Genomic DNA, 24,424 nt, shown 5'->3' with positions numbered 1-24,424 from the left:
TGATGTCTTCAGTTTTGTTCTACAATGTAGAAACTCCTCTGAATGAGTAGGGGTGTACAAACTTTTGCTTGATACTAATATACACGCACTTTGAGCTGTATTTTCTACATTGCTTTGTTGATTCATTCCTCAGTGCATGTCTTGTAAATTCAGGTACTGAACTTTAAATAAAAATAATACAAATAAAAATTAATTAATTAAAAAAAAAAAACCGGATTATACGTCACTTGGAATGAGCGCAAGTTTTTTTTGAAAGACGTCTCTACAGCCAATCAGCAGGCGTGTTGTTTCTCTAAGGGGCGGGACTTATCCATAGAGACAGGAAGGAGGTGTTAGTGCTTCCTTTTGCAGCCGGAGGAGCTGTGCTGGAGGTCCGGAGCTGCCACAGTGTGGGCTAAAAAGTCGACCATGGCACCCAGCTTGCAAACAGACGATGTTGTGTCTGGTGTTCGTAAAGGGATTCGAGCCATCCTGCTGGGGCCCCCCGGCGCGGGGAAAGGGACTCAGGTCAGACTCTCTGTGCTAGCTAACTTAGCTAAGCTAACATGCGCGTGAATAGAATGCATGGCTTGTTCACATGACCCCGTGTTCAGAGGCGAGTCTAGAGTCTGTTGTGGCCCCAAGCAAAAATTTCCCGGGGGCCCTTCTGACCAGTGTTCATCACCAATATGTTATAAATAATCTGACACCAACGAAAAATGTATGAAACCAAAGTTTTTTAAATTCCAAATGTGAAAATACAATGGTAAAGAACAATAAAAAACAAAATAAATAAGTCCGGGGGCCCCTGGGCCAGGGGGCCCCAAGCAGTTGCCTGCCTTGCCTGTTCACAAGCTGCGCGTCTGACCATGTTGGTTCTTTTGGTGTTGTATCGAGTCCTGGTTCGGATCCAGCACTGGGTTTCTTTTCTGAACCGGGCCAGCGGTTGCTTCATTGCACTGTGCCAGAAGGGGTGTTCACACGGCACATATTTGCACCGATGTATTTTGTTGCGATATATCTTACACCGGTGTAAATTTTGTGGAGCGTTCACACGTCACAAACCTGCTTACTAGAGAGAAGCGTGTTAGCACCGGTGCAGCCCCACTTGCGTTCACACGGCAGTTTTTGCGACCGTGCTATGGAGCACTTGCATGTGACGTCACAGCCGATCCAGATTGTGACAGACGCCATCTTGTCGGTCAAACGCCATATTTCCGCCTTCTACTTCTACCTTTTCTTCTGGAAAACCCTACTATATACAATACTACAACGGCTGCGGCTACAAGCTCTCCCTACCTGTACACGTTTTTTATGTTTTTTGTGTGTATTTTTGCGTGTTGTTCGTCTGTACCGGACTTCAATATCCACTACAACCGTATGGACTTACTGGATATTGGTTTCCAGCAGAAAATGACGGTTTGTAGCGATTTCCATCGCATGCACAATATTCCGGACGAGATAGCGAGACCAGCAGGGTCTCCGTGGATTGTTATCAGAAGCAAAGCGAAGGAGGCGGCGTCGGGAGCGGAAGCAAAAGCGAGGCTGCAGAGCCGGCCTGTTGACTAAGCTCAGAAAACAGCCACTCAAACCTCCACTGCTAAACCTCTACCTCTCCAACGCCAGATCCATGGTAAACAAGACGGACGATTTGGAATTACAGCTGGAATTACCTTATTCTATTCTATAATCGGCTGGTCAGTGCTATACTCAATACTTAAGTGACTTACCCGTCCAATGAGGATTGTTATTTTCTTGTTTACAAGATGCCACATCTGAGTCGCTGACATCCTGAATTTCTGTAAAGATAACTGTCCAGAGATTTATAAGCATGCAGTGCTTCACCACTGAACAGCGAGGGGAAGTTAATGAGGTAATTATACACATCTGGGTATTCCACCTCTGGCAGTTCAATATCCACTGACACGGTCGTGAAAACTCCGTCCGGTAAGCCATAAGGGTCACTAATCTGTAGATCGTTTATTTTAGACATATATCTAGTTACCTGTTCATTAGAAAAATGAGCCGTGTAGTCCGTCGGTTGAAATTGATCCATTTGTACACGAGTGCAGCAGTATTCAGCTGTGTTTTTTACCGACAAGATGGCGGCTGTGTACTTTCCGGTCACGTGACTGCAAGATCTCTATACGATAGTAATAATGTGGAAATGAAATATGCGCATGTGTGAAAATGTACTTCCTTTTCCCGCCTTGTTTGTGATTGATATATCGAAAAACCATGGTTTATACTTCTCCAGACAAACTTTCCACGTTGTGGTCTATCAGACACCGTAAAAGGGTAAAAGAGAGAAAGGAAAGGTTGTGCAAGTACAAGAGAGCACGAAAACAACGCATTCTACAATTCATTCGGCAACAAATCGACGACTTCGTGTCGTTCATGGCCATGTGGACGGTTGTCATGGCATCACCAAGCGCCGGGAAAACAACGTGGATGAAGAGACGCAGTTCTGTTGTTGTTGATATTCGCCATTTTGGAAGCGCAAAATACCAGGATGCAAATTATGCAATGCCCGTATGTAATCAACTCTCCTCACGCGTAGCGAGTCTACCCCTGTAGCGTTCAGACGTCCCATTTTATATCGGTGCTGCCCCGCAAACTAGCATTTACTCCGGAGTAAATTTCTTAAACCACCTCCCGAGCAGGGTTAGATTTGCACCGGTTTAAGCAGCTTTCAGGGGCTACACCGGTATAACTTTGTACCGTGTGAACGCTCTACCGGGGCAGCCCCGGTGCTACACCGGAGTAAAAGCTGCCGTGTGAACACCCCTTTAGTAACCTTTGCCTCTATGGCGTAATTGAGTTCCTTGTGGAATAAAGCGACTCAGTTGACTGGAGGAATTGATAGTGAATGAAGTATCAGATCTGGTGTTAAAGGAAAACTCCATCACTGTTGTTCTGAAATGTGTGATGTGGTTAGTGGTTCTCAGAGGTGTCAAGAGTATTACCATTTATTACTCAAGTAGAAGTATAGATAATTTAGAAATACTTTTCATGAAGTACAAGTATCAACTGAAGCTTTTTACTCAAGTAAAAGTAAAAAGTATACTGATTTCTAAACTACTTTAAAGTACAAAAGTAAAAGTAACGAAAGAGGAAAAAATGCTATTAAGGACAAAGGCGCAGCCTAGAAGTCCACATACAGTCCATTCTCCTGACCCATTAAAATGTGTTTCATGGAGCACAAGTAATAATGACTTGTTGTCTGTAAGTGTTGTAATGGTGTAAAACTTCATACCTCAGAAGTAAGTTATCAATAAATTTTTATTGAAAATGTATATATTAAAAAAAAACATTGTAATGTCCAAAATATTGTATAACGCAATATTTTTGCAGTATGCTGGCAATCATTTTGTGTCCAAAGTTGCATTGCATTCACTGTCTAAACGGCAGTAATAATACAGTATTTGAATGAATGAATGAATGAATGAATACTACACTAACATTACTGTAAAATTGCAGTTTTTTTCTTTTTCATATGGGACATGCAGTAGAGGCAGCAGGTTCCAGTTAAAATGCAAGAAAAACACTTTCTCATCCCTACTAGTTACTGGCTCACCGAGAGAAGTCAACAGAATGTTTGTGTTCCAGCAATGCGAGGCTGAACACAGGCGAGGAGAGAAAGGGCGGCCGCTGGAATGCCGACACACTACAAGCTAATATAACGTTTACTAAGCTAAGACCTGTCACTTTACTCACTAACCCCCACCAAGATACCATAACTGCGTTTGTAAACTTCACCTGACTCAGAAAAGAGAATGCCGCATGGTTCGGGGGGGGATTCCACTCCTGACAAACGAACGAGCGCCCGCAATTTACTAACGGTGTCAAAGTCAGAGCTCTGATTGCTGTGTGCTTGGAGTGCCCTGAGTGGCAGTTTATTAGGTGGACAAAGTAATATAAAGATTGGCGCAATGAAATGCAAGTAACGAGACTATTATAAACGTAACAAAGTAAAAGTAAATGCTTGAAAATGTAACGAGTAGAGATAAAAAGTAGGTTGAAAAATTATTACTCCAGTAAAGTAGAAAGTACCAAAATTTCTACTTAAGTAAAGTAACGAAGTATTTGTACTTTGTTACTTGACACCTCTGGTGGTTCTAGTGCTGTTGGTTGGTCTGAGACAGGAGAATTTGCCCTGAATGAGACCACTAACCTGGTGGACACCCATATAGACCAGAACCTCAGGTTTGGATTGAACCATGAATTGCTAGTCTACACACTGTACCATCATACCACCTACCTGATACAACTGAGCTGGAACCAATTCCAGCTGGACAGGTGCAACCCTTACACAAGGAGACAGACAGCCATTCACGTTCACATTCACGCCTGTGAGCAATTTAGAGTAGCCACTTGACCTAATCCGCATGTCTTCGGACTGTGGGAGAAAACACTTGGAAGAGAACATATGCAGACTCCACACAGAAAGACCCTGGCCGCTCAGTCGGCAGTGCTAACCACTGCACCACCTGAATACGGTTTTATGAATATCTGAAAACTGAGTTTCTTCTTCTGGCTGCTCCCGATTAGGGGTCGCCACAGCGGATCTTTCGTCTCCGTTGCTCCCTGTCTTCCGCATCCTTCTCTACCACACCTGCCACTTTCATGTCCTCTCTCACCACATCCTTGTACACTACCGTTCAAAAGTTTGGGGTCACTTTGAAATGTCCTTATTTTTGAAAGAAAAGCACTGTTCTTTTCAATGAAGATCACTTTAAACTAATCAGAAATCCACTCGATACATTGCTAATGTGCTAAATGACTATTCTAGCTGCAAATGTCTGGTTTTTGGTGCAATATCTCCATAGGTGCCCATTTCCAGCAACTCTCACTCCAGTGTTCTAATGGTGCAATGTGTTTGCTCATTGCCTCAGAAGGCTAATGGATGATTAGAAAACCCTTGTACAATCATGTTAGCACAGCTGAAAACAGTTGAGCTCTTTAGAGAAGCTATAAAACTGACCTTCCTTTGAGCAGATTGAGTTTGTGGAGCATCACATTTGTGGGGTCGATTAAATGCTCAAAATGGCCAGAAAAATGTCTCGACTATATTTTCTATTCATTTTACAACTTACGGTGGTAAATAAAAGTGTGACTTTTCATGGAAAACACAAAATTGTCTGGGTGACCCCGAACTTTTGAACGGTAGTGTATCTCCTCTTTGGCCTTCCTCGTTTTCATGTGCCTGGCAGCACCGTCCTTCCCACATGCTCTGCATCTCTTCTCAGGATGTGCCCATACCATCTCAGTCTCATCTCTCTTAGCTTCATTCCCAAGCTCTCTACGTGTGCTGTCCCTCTGATGTGCTCATTCCTTATCCTGTCCAACCTCCCATCGCAAACCTTAACATCCTCAACTTTGCCTTCTGTCTCTTCGTTAAGGGTACGGTCTCCGATCCATACATCACAGCTGGTCTCGCTACTGTCTTGTATACATCTTACCTTTCATTTTTGCTGGGACTTTCCGATCACAAATGGCTCCCGAAATCCTTCTCCAACTGCTCCGCCCTGCCTGCACTCTCTTTCTCACCTCACTATCGCAGCCCCCATTTTCATGTTAACTGAGATTATGAATCTGAATTTATGAGCTCTAAAAGTGTTTAATTTTGAAACGTGAATCTCGCAGAGCACTAAAATAGTATTACTTTCAAGCAAGTTGATGTGCTGACTGTAAACTATTGAGCTGTTAAGGTACCCAGGTATTTATCTGGACGAGACGTGGTTTAATGCTTTGTTCTTTGGCTTTTACAGGCTCCCAAGCTGGCAGAGAAGTTCTGTGTGTGTCATCTGGCCACTGGGGACATGCTGAGAGCGATGGTGGCGTCTGGTTCTGAATTAGGCCAAAGATTAAAACAGACAATGGATGCTGGCAAACTGGTAATGTGAACAAATGTCCAGTTTTTCTCTGGTGGGTTTTGCCTTTTTCCAGAAGCTCTTATTTTAAGCATTTTTTTTTTTAAATAGTGGGGGTTTGGAGTTTTTTTTATTTTGAGAGAGAGAGAGTGAGTCCTTGTCTGTCTGCTGCTGTTAGGTGAGTGATGAGATGGTCGTCGAGCTCATCGAGAAGAACCTGGACACTCCTGCCTGCAAAGAAGGATTTCTGTTAGATGGTTTTCCTCGCACAGTCAGACAAGCAGAAATGGTAAACTTAATTCATGTAGTGAGTAATAAAAATCAAATGCTAATAAATCGCTCATTATTTTGAAATGAAATGATCCTGTTGTCCCCTGTAGTTGGATGAGCTGCTTGAAAAACGTGCAGAGAAGCTGGACTCTGTTGTCGAGTTCAGTGTAGAGGACTCTCTTCTTGTGCGCAGGATCTGTGGAAGGTAAGAGGAGGGGTGGTGTGTGTGCATTAAACCAAAGATTCATAGTGAGCTGCTACAGGTCTGTCTAATGCCCCTTTTCCACCAAAGCAGTTCCAAGGCTGGTTCGGGGTAGGGATGTTAACCGATGACCGTTTGACCGGTGGTTGACCGAATCAACGTCAACCGGTTAATTTTTTTTTGGTTGTCGGTGAAAAAAAATAAATAAATAAATCGTTTTGAAGCTGCCGATTTTGGAGCGGAGAACCTGGAATTCTGTATTGTAAATGCTTGGGCCATGCCATGCGGTGTAAGGACGGCAGCTGACAAATCAGAAACACCCATTCAGTCATGTCCCGCCCCAGTTAAAGACAGCTGACAAATCAGAAACAGCCATTCAGTCATGTCCCGCCCTCCCGCCCCAGTTAAAGACAGCTGACAAATCAGAAACACCCATTCAGTCATGTCCCGCCCCAGTTAAAGACAGCTGACAAATCAGAAACAGCCATTCAGTCATGTCCCGCCCTCCCGCCCCAGTTAAAGACAGCTGACAAATCAGAAACACCCATTCAGTCATGTCCCGCCCCAGTTAAAGACAGCTGACAAATCAGAAACACCCATTCAGTCATGTCCCGCCCCAGTTAAAGACAGCTGACAAATCAGAAACACCCATTCAGTCATGTCCCGCCCTCCCGCCCCAGTTAAAGACAGCTGACAAATCAGAAACACCCATTCAGTCATGTCCCGCCCCAGTTAAAGACAGCTGACAAATCAGAAACACCCATTCAGTCATGTCCCGCCCTCCCGCCCCAGTTAAAGACAGCTGACAAATCAGAAACAGCCATTCAGTCATGTCCCGCCCTCCCGCCCCAGTTAAAGACAGCTGACAAATCAGAAACACCCATTCAGTCATGTCCCGCCCCAGTTAAAGACAGCTGACAAATCAGAAACACCCATTCAGTCATGTCCCGCCCCAGTTAAAGACAGCTGACAAATCAGAAACACCCATTCAGTCATGTCCCGCCCTCCCGCCCCAGTTAAAGACAGCTGACAAATCAGAAACACCCATTCAGTCATGTCCCGCCCCAGTTAAAGACAGCTGACAAATCAGAAACACCCATTCAGTCATGTCCCGCCCTCCCGCCCCAGTTAAAGACAGCTGACAAATCAGAAACACCCATTCAGTCATGTCCTGCCCCAGTTGAACAGAGCTGCCACTCAGCGAAAGAAGAAAGTGTAGACACAGGCTTTTTAGCTTACAAATTACTATTCTTTTTTTGTTTTTAATTATTATTAGAAGGCACATGGAGTTTAGTCCTGCCTTGGCCAGTGCATTCTGAAAGTATGTTTCGGTCTGTAGCCAACAATGCATGTTATTGCAGATCAGATCTCTCCACACAAACTAAAGGCACAGGTGCCGACTTTTTCATGGACTGTAACGGCATTTGCTTATTTAGTAATTTTAATACAGAATTTACTCTGATGAAATTATTCAGACACTCCAACGCCCCCCCCCCCCCCCCCCCAAAAAAAAATCGGATCTGCACGAGCCGTGAAAAAGGCGCGCCGTTTGCATCCCTGTTTAAACTCATAGGTTAACCGACTTTAACTGGCTAATGAGGCTCGGTGGTCGGTCAAGATTTTTTTTAGTTTTCGCCATCCCTAGTTCGGGGCCAGTGCTTAGTTTGGAACCGGGTTTTCTGTTTCCACTGACAAAGAACTGGCTCTGGGGCCAGAAAAACCGGTCGCCATTTTTAAGCGACGAGAAGCAGCAGCTGTACAAACGCGAAGTCATCCATTATTATTATTGTTGTTGCTGCTGCTGCTTCTTCCGTGTTGTTTTTGCTTCGATGTTTGTGCCAAGGTTTATGCAAACTCAGCAATGTAACTGACGTATACAGCGACGTAATGACGTGGCTTCCCTTAGCACCGCGAGCTATGGAAAAGCGAACTGGTTCTCAGCTGGCTCGCAAGTTGAACGAGTTGTGAACCAGCACCAGCACTGGCCCCGAACCAGCCCTGGAACTGATTTGGTGGAAAAGGGGTATAAATGACTGACTGCAACCTGCACTAATTCATAAATCAGTCATAATCTGTAGGTGGAATTGAAATTGAGAAAATCTGATCAATCACTTTGAGAATGTCCATGTTTTAGGTCAGCACTGAGTGAGGTTCACGATATAAACATGGTTGGTGTGAGTTTGAAAGAATGGAGTGTTGTATGTGTGGCACTTGAAATTTCCCTGAACTTTGATCCACTGCATCTTACTGTTTTTAAACTCCAACCATCTTCAAATGTACTGACAAGTAATGCGTCTATAATACATGACTCCTCAGTTCATCAAGTCAGAAATGTGAAACCACTGGTGAGCTTGTGCTTTGAGCTTTTCTTCATCAATCTCTTTTATTATACCCCCTGCAAACAAAGTTGGGGGGAGGGGGGTTATATAGGAATCTCCGTCTGTCCGTCCATCCATGCGTCTTGTAAGCGCAGCTCTTCCTAAACGGTTTGATGGATTTTGATGCAACTTTACACAGTTGCAGTATACCACCTGAAAATGTGCACGAAGGAAAATAATCCCAGTCCAATGTTTCCAAGGGAAGATAATGCATTCAACTCATTCCCTTACATGTGGCAGTATATGATGACGGGCTCATAAGCGGGGGGTATTCTATAGTGAGTTTACTCACAGCTCTAGTTTATTTTGATTTTGTTTTTATGAGTATTCCCAGAAACATACAAATTAGTGCACTGTTCAAGCCTGATTTTTCTCTCTAAACAGTCTGTAGCTCTTAAAGGGCATATTCTGGACCAATTTCGTGTTTGTTTGTTTTTTTTAATGAAAGTACGTCCTTTTATACACTCATCCAGAAGGGTAATTTTGCACAAGGCCATCTGTCTACAGCAGAAAAAAATAAAATAACAAAACGCATCTGGAAAAATCCCAAGGGAGTCTGGAGCCAGATTCGTGACGTCACCTGCGGAAGCGCCAGCAGGCTGCGCGAGCTTTGCACGGTTTCAGTGCACAGCCTGTGTAGACCAAGCGCTCCCATTTCTCTCTCATTGTCCGGTCTTTTGGGAAACGTTGAGTACTAATCCCATCAAGATCGGTGTTGCTACACCCTCCCACGATACATCTGTTAACCATTTTAATAATTACGCGATAACGTTGAAGAAATTTGCAGAAAACCACCAGGTCGTTTTCCCATAAACAAACCAGCGCTGACGTAGGATTCAGAAGGAGGTGTCCCGCACACGACGTCACGAAAATCAATGTTTTTCAGGAAATCCAAACGCCAAGTTTTTTCAGAGGCAGACCAATTCGCCTCAAATGGCTTGATTTCAACTGAATTTTTCTGGTATTGCACAAGGTAAAATAAATTGTAGAGGATGCAGAATGTTACAGATATTTGACCAAAGTTTAATATAAAATAGGAGAATTACATTGATCTTGCTCCTGAATTTACCCATGATATGCACTTTAAATAAGGACATTAGTGATGTTGACTGATTCCTGCACCAGAGCATGTAAGCACAAGTCCTTCCCGCGCCAATATGGCGGCACCGATCTCCGTTTCCATAGCCCTCGGCCTCTCGCCTATGACATAGCTAGGGTTACAGTGGGGGTCTAGTCCTCTGATAACCGCGAGAGTTTGACTTCCCAGTCGCATCTGTATTTCAGCGTACCTTGCCAGACGGCAGTAGGTGCTATTTTTATGGTGGTCTTTGGTATGACCCGACCGCGAATAGAACTCACAATCTCCTGATCAAGAGGCGGACACGCTAACCACTAGGCCAACTCGCGGTTGTGAGCACAAGACTTCACACACTTCTCTTGTGTCTTCAGTCATTTGTGATTCCTTGTTCATTCCTCCAAGTTGATTTCGCCATATTGGGGCAGTTACTATACTGTGCAGTTGTGTTCCCCAAAGGATTTGGACTGGACCTGCTGGTATTTCCTAAAAAATGTTTGAATTTTTTATTTTTTTTCTGTGGTCTGTTGCATTTTCAGGCTTATTCATCAACCCAGTGGCCGTTCGTACCATGAGGAGTTTAATCCACCCAAGGAACCAATGAAGGACGATGTAAGTTTAAATGATTTCGAAGCACCGGTTACAGCTTACTTTGCATAATGGAAATGAATATTGCCGAAACACTTGTTAGAAAACTGAAGAGAGACATTTCAAGCTGGAGTTTCGGGTTAAAGACCAAATTAAAGGTAGCAGCACGGTAGCTCCATGACTGTGCCAGATTGCTCTGCGGTAATAACCCTCTGCACCGCATGTGTAATTACAGCCGTTCTCTATTATGGACAAAAGTGTTCGGTAGGCATCAGTCTTCCGTTTGTACAGGTTATTAGTGGTATGTTCTGCGATTCTGCTGAATATGCATGTAGTTTCTGCTGTAAATATGATACCAAATCACAAAAGTGTTTTTACATCCAGAAATATCAGTAAACGTCAGTATTGTGGATCTGTCTATCTATCTGTTTATTTAGCAGGCTCAGCCATTATCAGCCTTAAAAGCCACAATGTAGAAAGCGTTAGGTGTTGTGTAATTTCAGTTCTGGCAGCTTATGCAAGCCCATGACGGTAACTTCACTGTTGTCATGTGGCCTGGGTTTTTTTTTTTTCCCCTTTTTTTTTAAATCTATAAATGCCTTTTAAAATATACCAAATAGATGATTTTCCTGACATGTAATCAACATGAATTTAAACATTTTGTTTTTCTTTGAAACAAGCAGAGGTGGACAAAGTACCCAAGTTTATTACTGAAGTCAAAGTACAGATCCCACTGGTTAAATGTTACTCCAGTACAAGTGAAAGTTGTCCAGTCAAAATTTTGCTTAAGTTAAAGGACTGAAGTAATTGCTTTTTAAAAATACTTACACTACCGTTCAAAAGTTTGGGGTCACCCAGACAATTTTGTGTTTTCCATGAAAAGTCACCCTTTTATTTCCCACCGTAAGTTGTAAAATGAATAGAAAATATAGTCAAGACATTTTTCTGGCCATTTTGAGCATTTAATCGACCCCACAAATGTGATGCTCCAGAAACTCAATCTGCTCAAAGGAAGGTCAGTTTTATAGCTTCTCTAAAGAGCTCAACTGTTTTCAGCTGTGCTAACATGATTGTACAAGGGTTTTCTAATCATCCATTAGCCTTCTGAGGCAATGAGCAAACACATTGTACCATTAGAACACTGGAGTGAGAGTTGCTGGAAATGGGCCTCTATACACCTATTGCACCAAAAACCAGACATTTGCAGCTAGAATAGTCATTTAGCACATTAGCAATGTATAGAGTGGATTTCTGATTAGTTTAAAGTGATCTTCATTGAAAAGAACAGTGCTTTTCTTTCAAAAATAAGGACATTTCAAAGTGACCCCAAACTTTTGAACGGTAGTGTAAGTATTAAAAGTACATTTTCTGTCAACGTATTGTTGTATTATTGCCACAACGCTTACAAAACCGATTGCCTCTGAAGCAACCGACTGGATTTTCTGACTAATTTGTAGAACCTGTAGCGCTGAAGCTCCACCTGACATGCTCGCAAACTCTTTTCAAACTCGAAATCATATTGGGTAGCTAACGCTACTAGAAAAGAAAGATTTCTACATTCTGTTAACTTTCGCATAATCTTGCTCAATAAACGTTATTCATGTTGGCGCAAGTCCATTTTTACATACTAACGGTGTCCAAGTTAACTAGCTATGTGTTAATGTTAGCCGTGGACAAGGCTGTAGCACCTTGGCGGGCAAATCCATAGAAAGTTATTTGACTAACCAGACCGCATAGCTATTGCAATGTTATCGCTAGCTCTAAAAGCGCAGACAGCTTCGTTGCAAGCTTTCTCTTGGAATAAAACGTTTACATCCCTCGATATGCTTCCGCAGGTTGGACGGCGAGTTTTTGTAGGCCGTGATGTGGTTCGTTTTAGGCAAACAAAGCAAACATTTAAAACCAAACGATTCATTAATCCTTTCAGAAAACTGAAACATGGGTTCTAGGTATGGCCATGAGGGCGTGCGTTCTCCGGAAAAACCGCCTCCTTTCAGACCCCGTTTACACGTAGCCGGGTATCTATAAAAACGGATATTTATTTATGCGGTTGCACCCATCATTTACACGTAAACGGAGGTTTCAGTCACTGAAAACGGCTGCTTTCGAAAACTCCGGGCAAAGTGGAGATTTGTGAAAACTCCGTTTTCATGCCTGCATGTAAATAGTGGAAAACGGAGTTTTAGCATTGTGATCTGACGGTCCCTCCTCCTTGGCTTTCAGATCTCTGGTTGGCTTTCTATTTGTTTGACACGTTTTTGACAGCCTTCCCTGGCTGTTTTTGAGCATTGTGTAAACGGAATTATTTTCTAGTACGGGGAGGAGAAGATACCCGTTTTCATAAATACCCGGCTACGTGTAAACGAAGTATCATTCTGCTATCAACTGATCGGGTTCAGATAACGCTGCTGAGAAATTGAACTTGATTTTATACAGTCTATGGACGTGACGTGACCCGACCCTAGTGATTACTGATAGGCTGTTTCAGTGTCACCTGCGAAAAAACCCAGCATGTTTTATAAAAGAAAACAAAAAGCCTCCACTTTCGAAGCTGTTTCTTCGTAACGAGGACTTTGATAGAAATGTAGTGGAGTGAAAAGTCCAATATTTGTCTTTCAAATTTGGTGAAGTTAAAGTCATAAGTTTCCAAAAAAATTAATACTCAAAGTACAGATACTCAAAGTGTACTTAAGGACAGTACTCAAGTAAATGTACTTCGTTCCTGTCCACCTCTGGAAACAATACATATTGGACGTCTAGGCATGTTGGAGTTTATTCGAATAAGTGGCTAAAGGCCAATTCACACTTGTTTCTGAAGCACTTTTCTTCTGCTGGGTTTGTTTTTCCTTTGCGTAGGTTTGTGAAGCTTACGCTCCATAGAGACGCGTTTAAGTCTCGCGCTTCGGCTTTCTGTGTGCGCTGAACTTTATTTAAAATCGCCTACGGAGAAGTCAGGATTGTGCAACTTGTAGCTGCACACCGGGCCATTTGTACAGAAGTGATAACCAGAAAAAGGCGCACACACTGTTGGTTCATGTCACTTTTTATTGCACTGTGTTGTAATTACAGCTGGCCCAAATTTGGATGTCCTCATCTTGTGACACAGTTGTACATAATTAATGATAGACTTGAAGAACGTTATCGTGTTGGCATTAAACGTGTCTCTTTGTGTTACCAGTTTAGGAAAAGAAATGCAATAGGTGCACTTCTTTTCCTGGCTGTACATATGTCGTACGTGTCCTGTTTCGCTAATTTTGAAAAGGATTTGAAACTTGGAATGCTTTATGCGAGTGTTGAAGCTCAAGCTCCTCAGATTTCTATGGAAAGTTAGCTAGCTGTTCTACTACCTGCAGAGCTAATATCTTGGATAAAACAATAAGGCCATGGCGAATAAATGCATTTCTACCACAGCTTGGTTGAATTCTTGGATTTGATTGGTCAGAAAGTCATTTTCTCTCACAGCGTGACTTAAGGTGCTTGTTTTCTTTTGATACATTCTCATTAGGCCATCCTTAAAAAAAAAAAATCCGTTTCCTGTCCACCGGGTGAGCAAAAAAATTTTCAGTCGGGAGGGAGGGTTTTTTTTTTTTATATATATATATATATATATATGGATGGATAAGAAATCGTAATGCTGTGTTTTGCTTTTTCTTTCAGTACTTTTTTATTACAAAAGCAGACACATTTAATAAAATATGACAGTTTAATCGTGGCTCAGGTGGATAAGGCACCACACCATAAATCCAGGGACCCGGGTTCGATTCCGACCCGAGGTCATTTCCCGATCCCTCCCCGTCTCTTTCTCTCCTGCTCATTTCCTGTCTCTACACTGTCCTATCCAATAAAGGTGAAAAAAGCCCAAAAAATATCTTTAAAAAAAAAAAGTCGAAAAGCAGGCGTTAAAAAAAAAAATTTCAACCGCACAAACAGCACTCACCCGGCCGGTGGACCGGAAACAGAACATTTTTTTAATAATGGCCTTACTGTCATAATTTCCACAGTTGTATGTCAGACGCACCACATAAACTAAATCTAATAACAAACCGTTAAATAACAGAACGTTTTTAAAGAATAATTGGACGGTCAGCGCTTTGGAAGTGTCAGGAGGTTCAGTAAAAAGAAGTTGGTGAGGGAACTGTTTGGAGTGGCTATCATGTAAATGAAACAGGAGTGATTTATAAATGAATAAAACGTATAAAGTGGTATTCTTTTAATAAATAAAAATTGTAACCATGGACTGTTTGCCCTGCTTTAAGAGGAATAAAACGCTTCCAGATGTTGAGGTGCTTTCAAACAACCTGGCCTGAGTTTCCCAAAAGCATCGCAGCACAAAGATTGTCGAGAGAAGCACAATGAACACACACTCTTCTAGTTAAGATGCTCTTAGCGTTCAGAGGCTTTTGGGAAACCCACCCCTGTTTAGTATTTTCCTATGACAGCATGCTGTTTGTTCTAATCCTTACATAAGTCATCCCTTTATCAAACTTCCACCTGAAGAACAAGCATTTCTTAGATTAAGGGAGTTTTGGATACAGATGTATTATTAGTGTGACTTCAGGTGAATTTGTCATGTGTCCTGCCGGAGACGAAACTTATCCAGAGAAGTTTCCAAGCCACTGGATAACACTTGTCCAAGACCAGATGAGAGAATTAACTGTGCCTCATGTTCTGAACTCCTGTACTGGTTTAAATATTCGTCGATCTGTTTGTGCCTTTAGGTAACTGGGGAGCCTCTGATTCGTCGTAGTGATGATAATGAGACGACGCTGCACTCGAGGCTGGAGGCCTATCACAGACAGACAGCCCCCCTGGTGCAGTACTATAGCGCACGTGGTATACACCGTGCCATCGACGCTGCTCAGTCACCCGACATTGTCTTTGCCTCCATCCTTGCTGCCTTCTCAGCCGCCACCTGTAAAGACCTTGTGTTTTTCATCTAAACATTTTCTCCATCCCTGTCTTTCCTTAGTGTGTCTATCTCTTTTTCATGGAAAGGTTTGATTCCACCTTTAAGGAAAATGCTGCACTTGAGTGTGAGTTTACCAGCTTAGGGTCGTCTGAAAGCATGATGTCGAGTTGTCACAACTGTGCCTGTGGAAACATGACGGCTTTGACAACGATCTTTTTTTTTTTTTTTCTCTCTTGCGTTACACACCATGGCACATGTGGATTTTATGTCTGTGGAGTAGGAAGTGCTTAATGGTGGCATGTGTTCATACATGGTATGTATCTTGTTGCAAAGTGAGAACAAAGTATGCACAGTTTCAGAGGCTTTCGACATTTGTGTCCAAGCAACCAGCCAGAAAAAAAAACCCATACACACGCATACCAGAGGATGTTGTTTTTCTCAGAAATCTTTCACTAAGTCAGCATGACCAATCTGTCACTTTCGTTCTAACCCCTAATACCAATCTTCCTGATTGTCACAGTGCTGCATGTTTATGCTGCAAGTCTATAATTTGATATTTAGCTACTCATTTTTGTTTGATTCTTTTAACACTTTGTAAGCAGACCTTTTAGACATTTGCTTGCATTATTTAAAATAAAACCGCTCTTGCTTTAGTTGTCCTTTGTCCTTGTAATTCTCCTCATGTCCACCTGGTGGCACATGGATTTAATATTTTTGTGTACTGCATCCTGCAGTGGAGGAAAAAAAATAATTTTCCCCTTTTTTTTGCATCCATGTGAATATTTCATTTACTTGAGCCATTTTTTTTCTTTACAGCTGTTTGAAACCTGCTTCCTCCATCCAGTCTGAGCCTGATGAGACAAGGGGGCAGTGTCTATAACATAAATGTATTCATGCTTATGACGGTATGCTTTTATTTTGTATGGTTCACCAACATTAGAAACACACTGTAATGACCCTGACCGTGCTTCATTTGAAATAAAAGGCGATATTTTACTGACTTATTCAGTCATGTTGCAGTTTCTTTGTCTTTTTGTTTTCTCTTGGGAGGAGAATTTTTTGTTAAATTACAGGTTCAACAACTTCTTTTGGCTGCTCCTGATTAGGGGTCGCCACAGCGGATCTTTCGTCTCCATTGCTCCCTGTCTTCCGCATCCTTCCCTACCACACCTGCCACTTTCATGTCCTCTCTCACCACATCCATGTATCTCCTCTTTGGCCTTCCTCGTTTTCGTGTGCCTGGCAGCTCTGTCCTTCCCACATGCTCTGCGTCTCTTCTCAGGATGTGCCCATACCATCTCAGTCTCATCTCTCTTAGCTTCATTCCCAAGCTCTCCACATGTGCTGTCCCTCTGATGTGCTCGTTCCTTATCCTGTCCAACCTCGTCGCTCCCATCGCAAACCTTAACATCCTCAACTCCGCCACCTCCAACTTTGCCTCCTGTCTCTTCGTTAAGGGTACGGTCTCCAATCCATACATCACAGCTGGTCTCGCTACTCTCTTATACATCTTACCTTTCACTTTTGCTGGGACTTTCCGATCACAAATGACTCCTGAAATCCTTCTCCAACTGCTCCACCCTGCCTGCACTCGCTTTCTCACCTCACTATCACAGCCCCCATTTTCCTGCACAGTTGACCCCAGGTACTTGAATTCACCTAAAATTACAGGTACTAAATTACAGGTTCAACATGATCCTTAATTACAAACGAATAAAACGTATAGCATTTTTTTTAATCCTAATTGTTAAAAATAATTACTGTGGTGTGGTAGAAATTTAAACATTTTTGGCACATTATTTTCCGCCTATAACCGCACACGTTGTCGGGTTGTATTCCTTTATATTATAACTTATCCAATATTTATAATAGCGTATTCTCAAATAAGTTCAATTATGTAGGTTTTTTCATTGTGTGAGGATTTTTTTTTTTTTAATTTAAATCAATATTATAAATGTTTCTAAATTAAACATTTAAAGGTAGGGCATGTCAATCTTTTAATCTAGTGTTTCTTGAACTGCATACCTGTGAATTCATTACCAGTTTGCATTCAGGTGTTTAAAATTTAGTTTACCTCTTAAGAGGAAATTGTTTGTTGGAGCAGCATGCCCTGAAGAAGGCTGTCTGTGCTGCTACGCGTGGGTTGCTGCTCAGCTCATGTTTTCTGGATGAAATAGCCATGTAAAATAAAGGCTTTTTATATAGTTGGATACAAAGAGTGCCTTGGATTCCTTCTTTTTAAAAATATTTTAATAAATTAAAAAAAAAAATTCCTAGCCGAAGGCAAACTGCTGCGGTATGAGAGGAATAAAACACTCAGGACGTGTGGAGGTCACAATGATCCATAGTTTGTTTTTCTCTAACTGCACGCCCCCAGTGTGTTATCCCTTACTTAAGGGACTTGTTATTAAAATATGTTTCTCATCCCTGCAAAAAAAAAAAAAAAGTCCTTTTTAAGTTCTATAGTTCTATAGGACTCAGTGGCAGTGTTGCCAGATTGGGCGGGTTTAGGTGCTTTTTGGCTGGTTTTGAACATATTTTGGGATGGAAAACGTTAACAATATCTGGCAACACTGCTCAGTGGAACTCTATAGCAGTGTTTCTCAACCTTTTTTCAGTCACGGCACCCTTCAGAAGTATGCAAATTCTCAAGGCACCCCCATATAAAATATACGCAGTCACGCTGACCATACGCTGACTCCGGCAGTGATGTTGTGACATGGGAAAGGGGGCCGTGAGACAAATTTTGATGATGCATGAGGCGGCGATCTGCATTAGTGTAACTATCGTTTTCTTGAATTTTAATTCATTTTATTTATTTCAATGTTAGAATATATAATTTTTTGACGGCACCCCTAACGAAGCCAGACGGCACCTCGGTTGAGAAAGGCTGCTCGCACATAGGACTTTCTATAGAGCTCCGGTGTTCTATAGGATGTTAGCATGGTCCTATCGGAGACTGTGAATCATGTCCTATAGAACGAGAAGTTTCTATCTGCTTTTCTCAGCATTCTATAGACCTTGCCAAGTGTTTTCTTTAGGACAGAAAATTTCTATTAAAAAACTCAAGTTCTATAGGAAATCTATATTCGAACATTATTTATTGGCTTGGTGTTTTTGTGTCTACTCAAGGATATTTGTGGTGGCACCACTGTTGGGTAAACCATACTAAAGGAACTGGAGAGAGCCCAGAGGACTCCAGACCATATATAACTTACTGGCACGCAATATGATTTGTCTTTTTGAACTTTAGGTTGTAAGTATGGCTAAAATGTCATGAAATTTCAGTGCCTCAGCCAACTGGTTTTAACTTAACTCACCTGATTAACAGAATTATTAGGAGGAGGAAGCAGGAATTATTTTTAAATACAATATGGATTTATTAGCAAACAGGAGCTTACGTGTAAGAGATGCAGAAATCATTAAATTATATTATGTTGTTAAAATAAACACAACTAAAATGAGTTCCAGTTGTAGGTTTATTTTTCGTTGGGAAAATATGGCCGTTTATTAAATTTATACATTTCGTACTACTTGAAACTTCACATCACCTACAGGAAGTGCATTTAGACTTGGACGACCTTTATTGTCATTCAGTATGTAACAAGTGTACACTGAATGAAATTTCGTTGCAATTTGGGTCAGCACAGAAATAAATATGAAGTGTATTAAATTAAATTATGCAGCAAAAATATTATAAAGTGCAATAGTATAAAGTGACCTGTGGAATTTGGAATGTTCAAGTTCTAAATAGAAGTTTAGAGTTTGGGTTTGGAGTTCAGCAGTCTGGTGACCTGGGGGAAAAAGCTGTTACAGAACCTGGTGGTCCTGCACCGAATGCTGCGGAACCTCTTTCCAGAGTCCAGAGAATGAGGGTGTGAGGGGTCACTGATGATGTTTCTGGCTCGAGACATGCAGCACCTTGGTGCAATGTCCTGAATGGAAGGAAGAGAAGTCCCAATGATTTTCTCTGCTGTCCTCACCACTCTCCTCACATTCTTCCAGTCAGAGGCACTGCAGCCTCCACACCACACAGAGATGCAGCTGGTTAGAACGCTCTCTATGGTGCTTCTGTAGAATGTAGTGAGGATGGGCGGGGGCAGGTGGGCTATCATCCTATGCAGGAAGTGCAGACGCTGCTGTGCCTTCTTGACCAGTGACGCAGTGTTCACAGACCAGGTGAAGTTGTCTGTGATGTGCACCCCCAGGAACTTGGTACTATTGACCACCTCCACGGCCGTGTTGTTGAGAAGTGGAGCGTGGCTGGGTTGGTTTTTCCTGAAGTCAATAATGATCTCTTTAGTTTTGTCTACATTCAGGATCAGGTTGTTTTCCCTGCACCGGCCCACCAGCTGCTCCACCTCCTCTCTAGAGGCCAGGTCGTTATCGTCCCTGATGGGGCCCACCACTGTTGTGTCGTCCGCAAACTTCACAATGTGGTTGCTGGTAGCTCTGGGGACACAGTTGTGTGTCATCAGAGTGAACAGCAGAGGGCTCAGGACACAGCCCTGAGGGGAGCCTGTGCTGAGGGTGATGATACTGGAGGTGTTCTGTCTGACGCGCACCACCTTTTTTTTTTTTTTTTTAATTTTAGTGGAAATAAATCACTGCATCTATCTTGATGAATATAAATCCATTAACAGGATGCACAATGACTGAGCTTAAAATGTTTCATAATTTTCACTCCAAAATATACTGCAATATTTGCACTGTGACTGGTTACTGCCAACTGCACTACCTCCCACACTGAGAGCTGTATATTCTATTACAGTGATGCTTGAAAGTTTGTGAACCCTTTAGAATTTTCTATATTTCTGCATAAATATGACCTAAAGCATCATCAGATTTTCACACAAGTCCTAAAAGTAGATAAAGAGAACCCAGTTAAACAAATGAGACAAAAAATATTATACTTGGTCATTTATTTATTGAGGAAAATGATCCAATATTACATATCTGTGAGTGGCAAAAGTATGTGAACCTCAAGGATTAGCAGTTAATTTGAAGGTGAAATTAGAGTCAGGTGTTTTCAATCAATGGGATGACAATCAGGTGTGAGTGGGCACCCTGTTTTATTTAAAGAACAGGGGTCTATCAAAGTCTGATCTTCACAACACGTTTGTGGAAGTGTATCATGGCACGAACAAAGGAGATTTCTGAGGAACTCAGAAAAAGTGTTGTTGATGCTCATCAGGCAGGAAAAGGCTACAAAACCATCTCTAAAGAGTTTGGACTCCACCAATCCACAGTCAGACAGATTGTGTACAAATGGAGGAAATTCAAGACCATTGTTACCCTCCCCAGGAGTGGCCGACCAACAAAGATCACTCCAAGAGCAAGGCGTGTAATAGTCACCAAGGTCACAAAGGACCCCAGGGTAACTTCTAAGCAACTGAAGGTCTCTCTCACATTGGCTAATGTTAATGTTCATGAATCCACCATCAGGATAACACTGAACAACAATGTTGTGCATGGCAGGGTTGCAAGGAGAAAGCCACTGCTCTCCAAAACAAGATTGCTGCTCGTCTGCAGTTTGCTAAAGATCACATGGACAAGCCAGAAGGCTATTGGAAAATGTTTTGTGGATGGATGAGACCAAAATAGAACTCTTTGGTTTAAATGAGAAGCGTTATGTTTGGAGAAAGGAAAACACTGCATTCCAGCATAAGAACCTTATCCCATCTGTGAAACATGGTGGTGGTAGTATCATGGTTTGGGCCTGTTTTGCTGCATCTGGGCCAGGACGGCTTGCCCTCATTGATGGAACAATGAATTCTGAATTATACCAGTGAATTCTAAAGGAAAATGTCAGGACATCTGTCCATGAACTGAATCTCAAGAGAAGGTGGGTCATGCAGCAAGACAACGACCCTAAGCACACAAGTCATTCTACCAAAGAATGGTTAAAGAAGAATAAATTTAATGTTTTGGAATGGCCAAGTCAAAGTCCTGACCTTAATCCAATTGAAATGTTGTGGAAGGACCTGAAGCGAGCAGTTCATGTCAGGAAACCCAGCAACATCCCAGAGTTGAAGCTGTTCTGTATGGAGGAATGGGCTAAAATTCCTCCAAGCCGGTGTGCAGGACTGATCAACAGTTACCAGAAATGTTTAGTTGCAGTTATTGCTGCACAAGGGGGTCACACCAGATACTGAAAGCAAAGGTTCACATACTTTTGCCACTCACAGATATGTAATATTGGATCATTTTCCTCAATAAATAAATGACCAAGTATAATATTTTTGTCTCATTTGTTTAACTGGGTTCTCTTTATCTACTTTTAGGACTTGTGTGAAAATCTGATTATGTTTTAGGTCATATTTCTGCAGAAATATAGAAAATTCTAAGGGGTTCACAAACTTTCAAGCACCACTGTACTTGCTCTTATTGGTAATGTTTTATTTCTTTGGTATTTTGTATTTTAGTTTTTTATCCGACCTCCTTGTATAATGCTGTTTAGTTTTGTACTGATCTTGTGCAATGCGGAAATGTTACTGGATACCTTGAATTTCCCTCTGGGGTTAATAATCTACCTGCAAGTATTTACTAGTATGCATACAGTGGCATGCAAAAGTTTGGGCACCCTTGCTGAAAATGTCTGTTACTGTGAATAGTTAAGTGAGCAGAAGATGAACTGATCACCAAAAGGCATAAAGGTAAAGATGACACATTTCTTTAATATTTTCCACAAGATTACATTTTTATTTCCATCATTTACAGGCATAAAATAGCAAAAAATGAAAAGGGCCTGAAGCAAAAGTTTGGGCACCTGACATGGTCAGTAACACCCCTTTTGGCAAGTATCACAGCTTGTAAACACTTTTTGTAGCCAGCTAATAATCCTTCAGTTCTTACTTGGGGGATTTTCGTCCTTGCAAAAGGCTTCCAGTTCTACAAGTTTCCTGGGCTGTCTTGCATGCGCTGCTCTTTTGAGATCTATCCACAGATTTTCAAATGATGTTTAGGTCAGGGGACTGTGAGGGCCAGAGCAAAACCTTCAGCTTGTGCCTCTTGAGGTATTCCATTGTAGATTTTGAGGTGTGTTTTGGATCATCGTCTTATTGTAGGACCCATCCTCTTTTTAACTTCAACTTTTTTTTTTTTTACAGATGGTGTGATGTTTGCTTCCAGAGTTTGCTGGTACTTATTCGAATCCATGCTTCCCTCAACCAGTGAAACGTGCCCTGTGCCACTGGCTGCAACACAACCCCAAAGCATGATCGATCCATGCTTCAGAGTTGGAGAGGTGTTCTTTCCTGGAATTTGGCACCCTTTTTTCTCCAAACATACCTTTGCACATTGTGGCCAAAAAGTTCTATTTTGATTTCATCAGTCCACAGGACTTGTTTCCAAAATGCATCAGGCTTGCTTAGATGTTCATTTGCAAACTTCAACCACTGAATTTTGTGGCTAGGATGCAGGAAAGGTTTTCTTCTGATGACTCTCTCATGAAGGTCATACACTTAGGTCCATATACATTTGGACACTGACACAATTTTTTTTTTTGTTTACCTGTTTACTGAAACATATTCAACTTAGTTATATAATGGGCATTGACATAAAGTCCAGACTTTCAGCTTTCATTTGAGGGTATCCACATTAAAATTGGATGAAGGGTTTAGGAGTTTCAGCTCCTCAACATGTGCCACCCTGTTTTTAAAGGGACCAAAAGTAATTGGACAATTGACTCAAAGGCTATTTCATGGGCAGGTGTGGGAAATTCCTTCGTTATGTCATTCTCAATTAAGCAGATAAAAGGCCTGGAGTTGAGCTGAGGTGTGGTGCTTGCATTTGGAAGATTTTGCTGTGAGGAAAACATGCGGTCAAAGGAGCTCTCCATGCAGGTGAAACAAGCCATCCTTAAGCTGCGAAAACAGAAAAAAACCCATCCGAGAAATTGCTACTATATTAGGAGTGGCAAAATCTACAGTTTGGTACATCCTGAGAAAGAAAGAAAGCACTGGTGAACTCATCAGTGCAAAAAGACCTGGACACCAACAGAAGTCAACAGTGGTGGATGATCGCAGAATAATTTCCATGGTGAAGAGAAACCCCTTCACAACAGCCAACCAAGTGAGCAACACTCTCCAGGAGGTAGGTGTATCAATATCCAAATCTACCATAAAGAGAAGACTGCATGAAAGTAAATACAGAGGGTTCACTGCACAGTGCAAGCCACTCATAAGCCTCAAGAATAAAAAGGCTAGATTGGACTTTGCTAAAAAACATCTAAACAAGCCCACACAGTTCTGGAAGCACATTCTTTGGACAGATGAAACCAAGATCAACCTCTACTAGAATGATGGAAAGAAAAAAGTATGGCGAAGGCGTGGTACAGCTCATGATCCAAAGCATACCACATCATCTGTAAAACACGGCGGAGGCAGTGTGATGGCTTGGGCATGCATGGCTGCCAGTGGCACTGGGTCACTAGTGTTTATTGATGATGTGACACAGGACAGAAGCAGCCAGATGAATTTTGAGGTATTCAGAGACATACTGTGTGCTCAAATCCAGCCAAATGCAGCCAAACTGATTGGTCGGCGTTTCATAATACAGATGGACAATGACCCAGAACATAAAGCCAAAGCAACCCAGGAGTTTATTAAAGCAAAGAAGTGGAATATTCTTGAATGGCCAAGTCAGTCACCTGATCTCAACCCAATTGAGCATGCATTTCACTTGTTAAAGACTAAACTTCAGACAGAAAGGCCCACAAACAGACAGCAACTGAAAACCGCTGCAGTAAAGGCCTGGCAGAGCATTAAAAAGGAGGAAACACAGCGTCTGGTGATGTCCATAAGTTCAAGACTTCAGGCAGTCATTGCCAACAAAGGGTTTTCAACCAAGTATTAGAAATGAACATTTTATTTACAATTATTTAATTTGTCCAATTACTTTTGAGCCCCTGAAATGAAGGGATTGTGTTTAAAAAATGCTTTAGTTCCTCACATTTTTATGCAATCATTTTGTTCAACCCACTGAATTAAAGCTGAAAGTCTGAACTTCAACTGCATCTGAATTGTTTTGTTCAAAATTCATTGTGGTAATGTACAGAACCAAAATTAGAAAAATGTCTCTGTCCAAATATTTATGGACTGAACTGTATTTGTTCAGGTGTCGCTGCATAGTAGAACAGTGCACCACCAC

At 41.9% G+C, this 24,424-nt stretch overlaps 1 protein-coding gene across 3 annotated transcripts; it reads left to right on the top strand.

The window, feature by feature from the left end:
• Nucleotides 1–325: 325 nt before the first annotated feature.
• On the top strand, nt 326–16,274 carry ak2 (adenylate kinase 2). Of its 3 annotated transcripts, XM_060942807.1 has the most exons (7): nt 326–507; nt 5,751–5,876; nt 6,031–6,141; nt 6,233–6,327; nt 10,317–10,389; nt 15,084–15,279; nt 16,091–16,274. In XM_060942807.1, exons 1-7 carry the CDS (start codon nt 409–411, stop codon nt 16,096–16,098), a joined length of 708 nt encoding a protein of 235 aa, XP_060798790.1. In that variant the 5' UTR covers nt 326–408; the 3' UTR covers nt 16,099–16,274. The 3 variants fall into 3 exon arrangements, with proteins under 3 accessions (XP_060798790.1, XP_060798791.1, XP_060798789.1); XM_060942808.1 differs by lacking the exon at nt 15,084–15,279; XM_060942806.1 differs by having other exon boundaries at nt 15,084–16,274.
• Nucleotides 16,275–24,424: the final 8,150 nt, after the last annotated feature.

This window comes from Neoarius graeffei, chromosome 16, assembly GCF_027579695.1.
Source record: "Neoarius graeffei isolate fNeoGra1 chromosome 16, fNeoGra1.pri, whole genome shotgun sequence".
In the NCBI taxonomy this organism is placed as follows: domain Eukaryota; kingdom Metazoa; phylum Chordata; class Actinopteri; order Siluriformes; family Ariidae; genus Neoarius; species Neoarius graeffei.
Note: the sequence above shows the minus strand (reverse complement) of the source record. Positions and strands in the feature narration are given on the sequence as shown.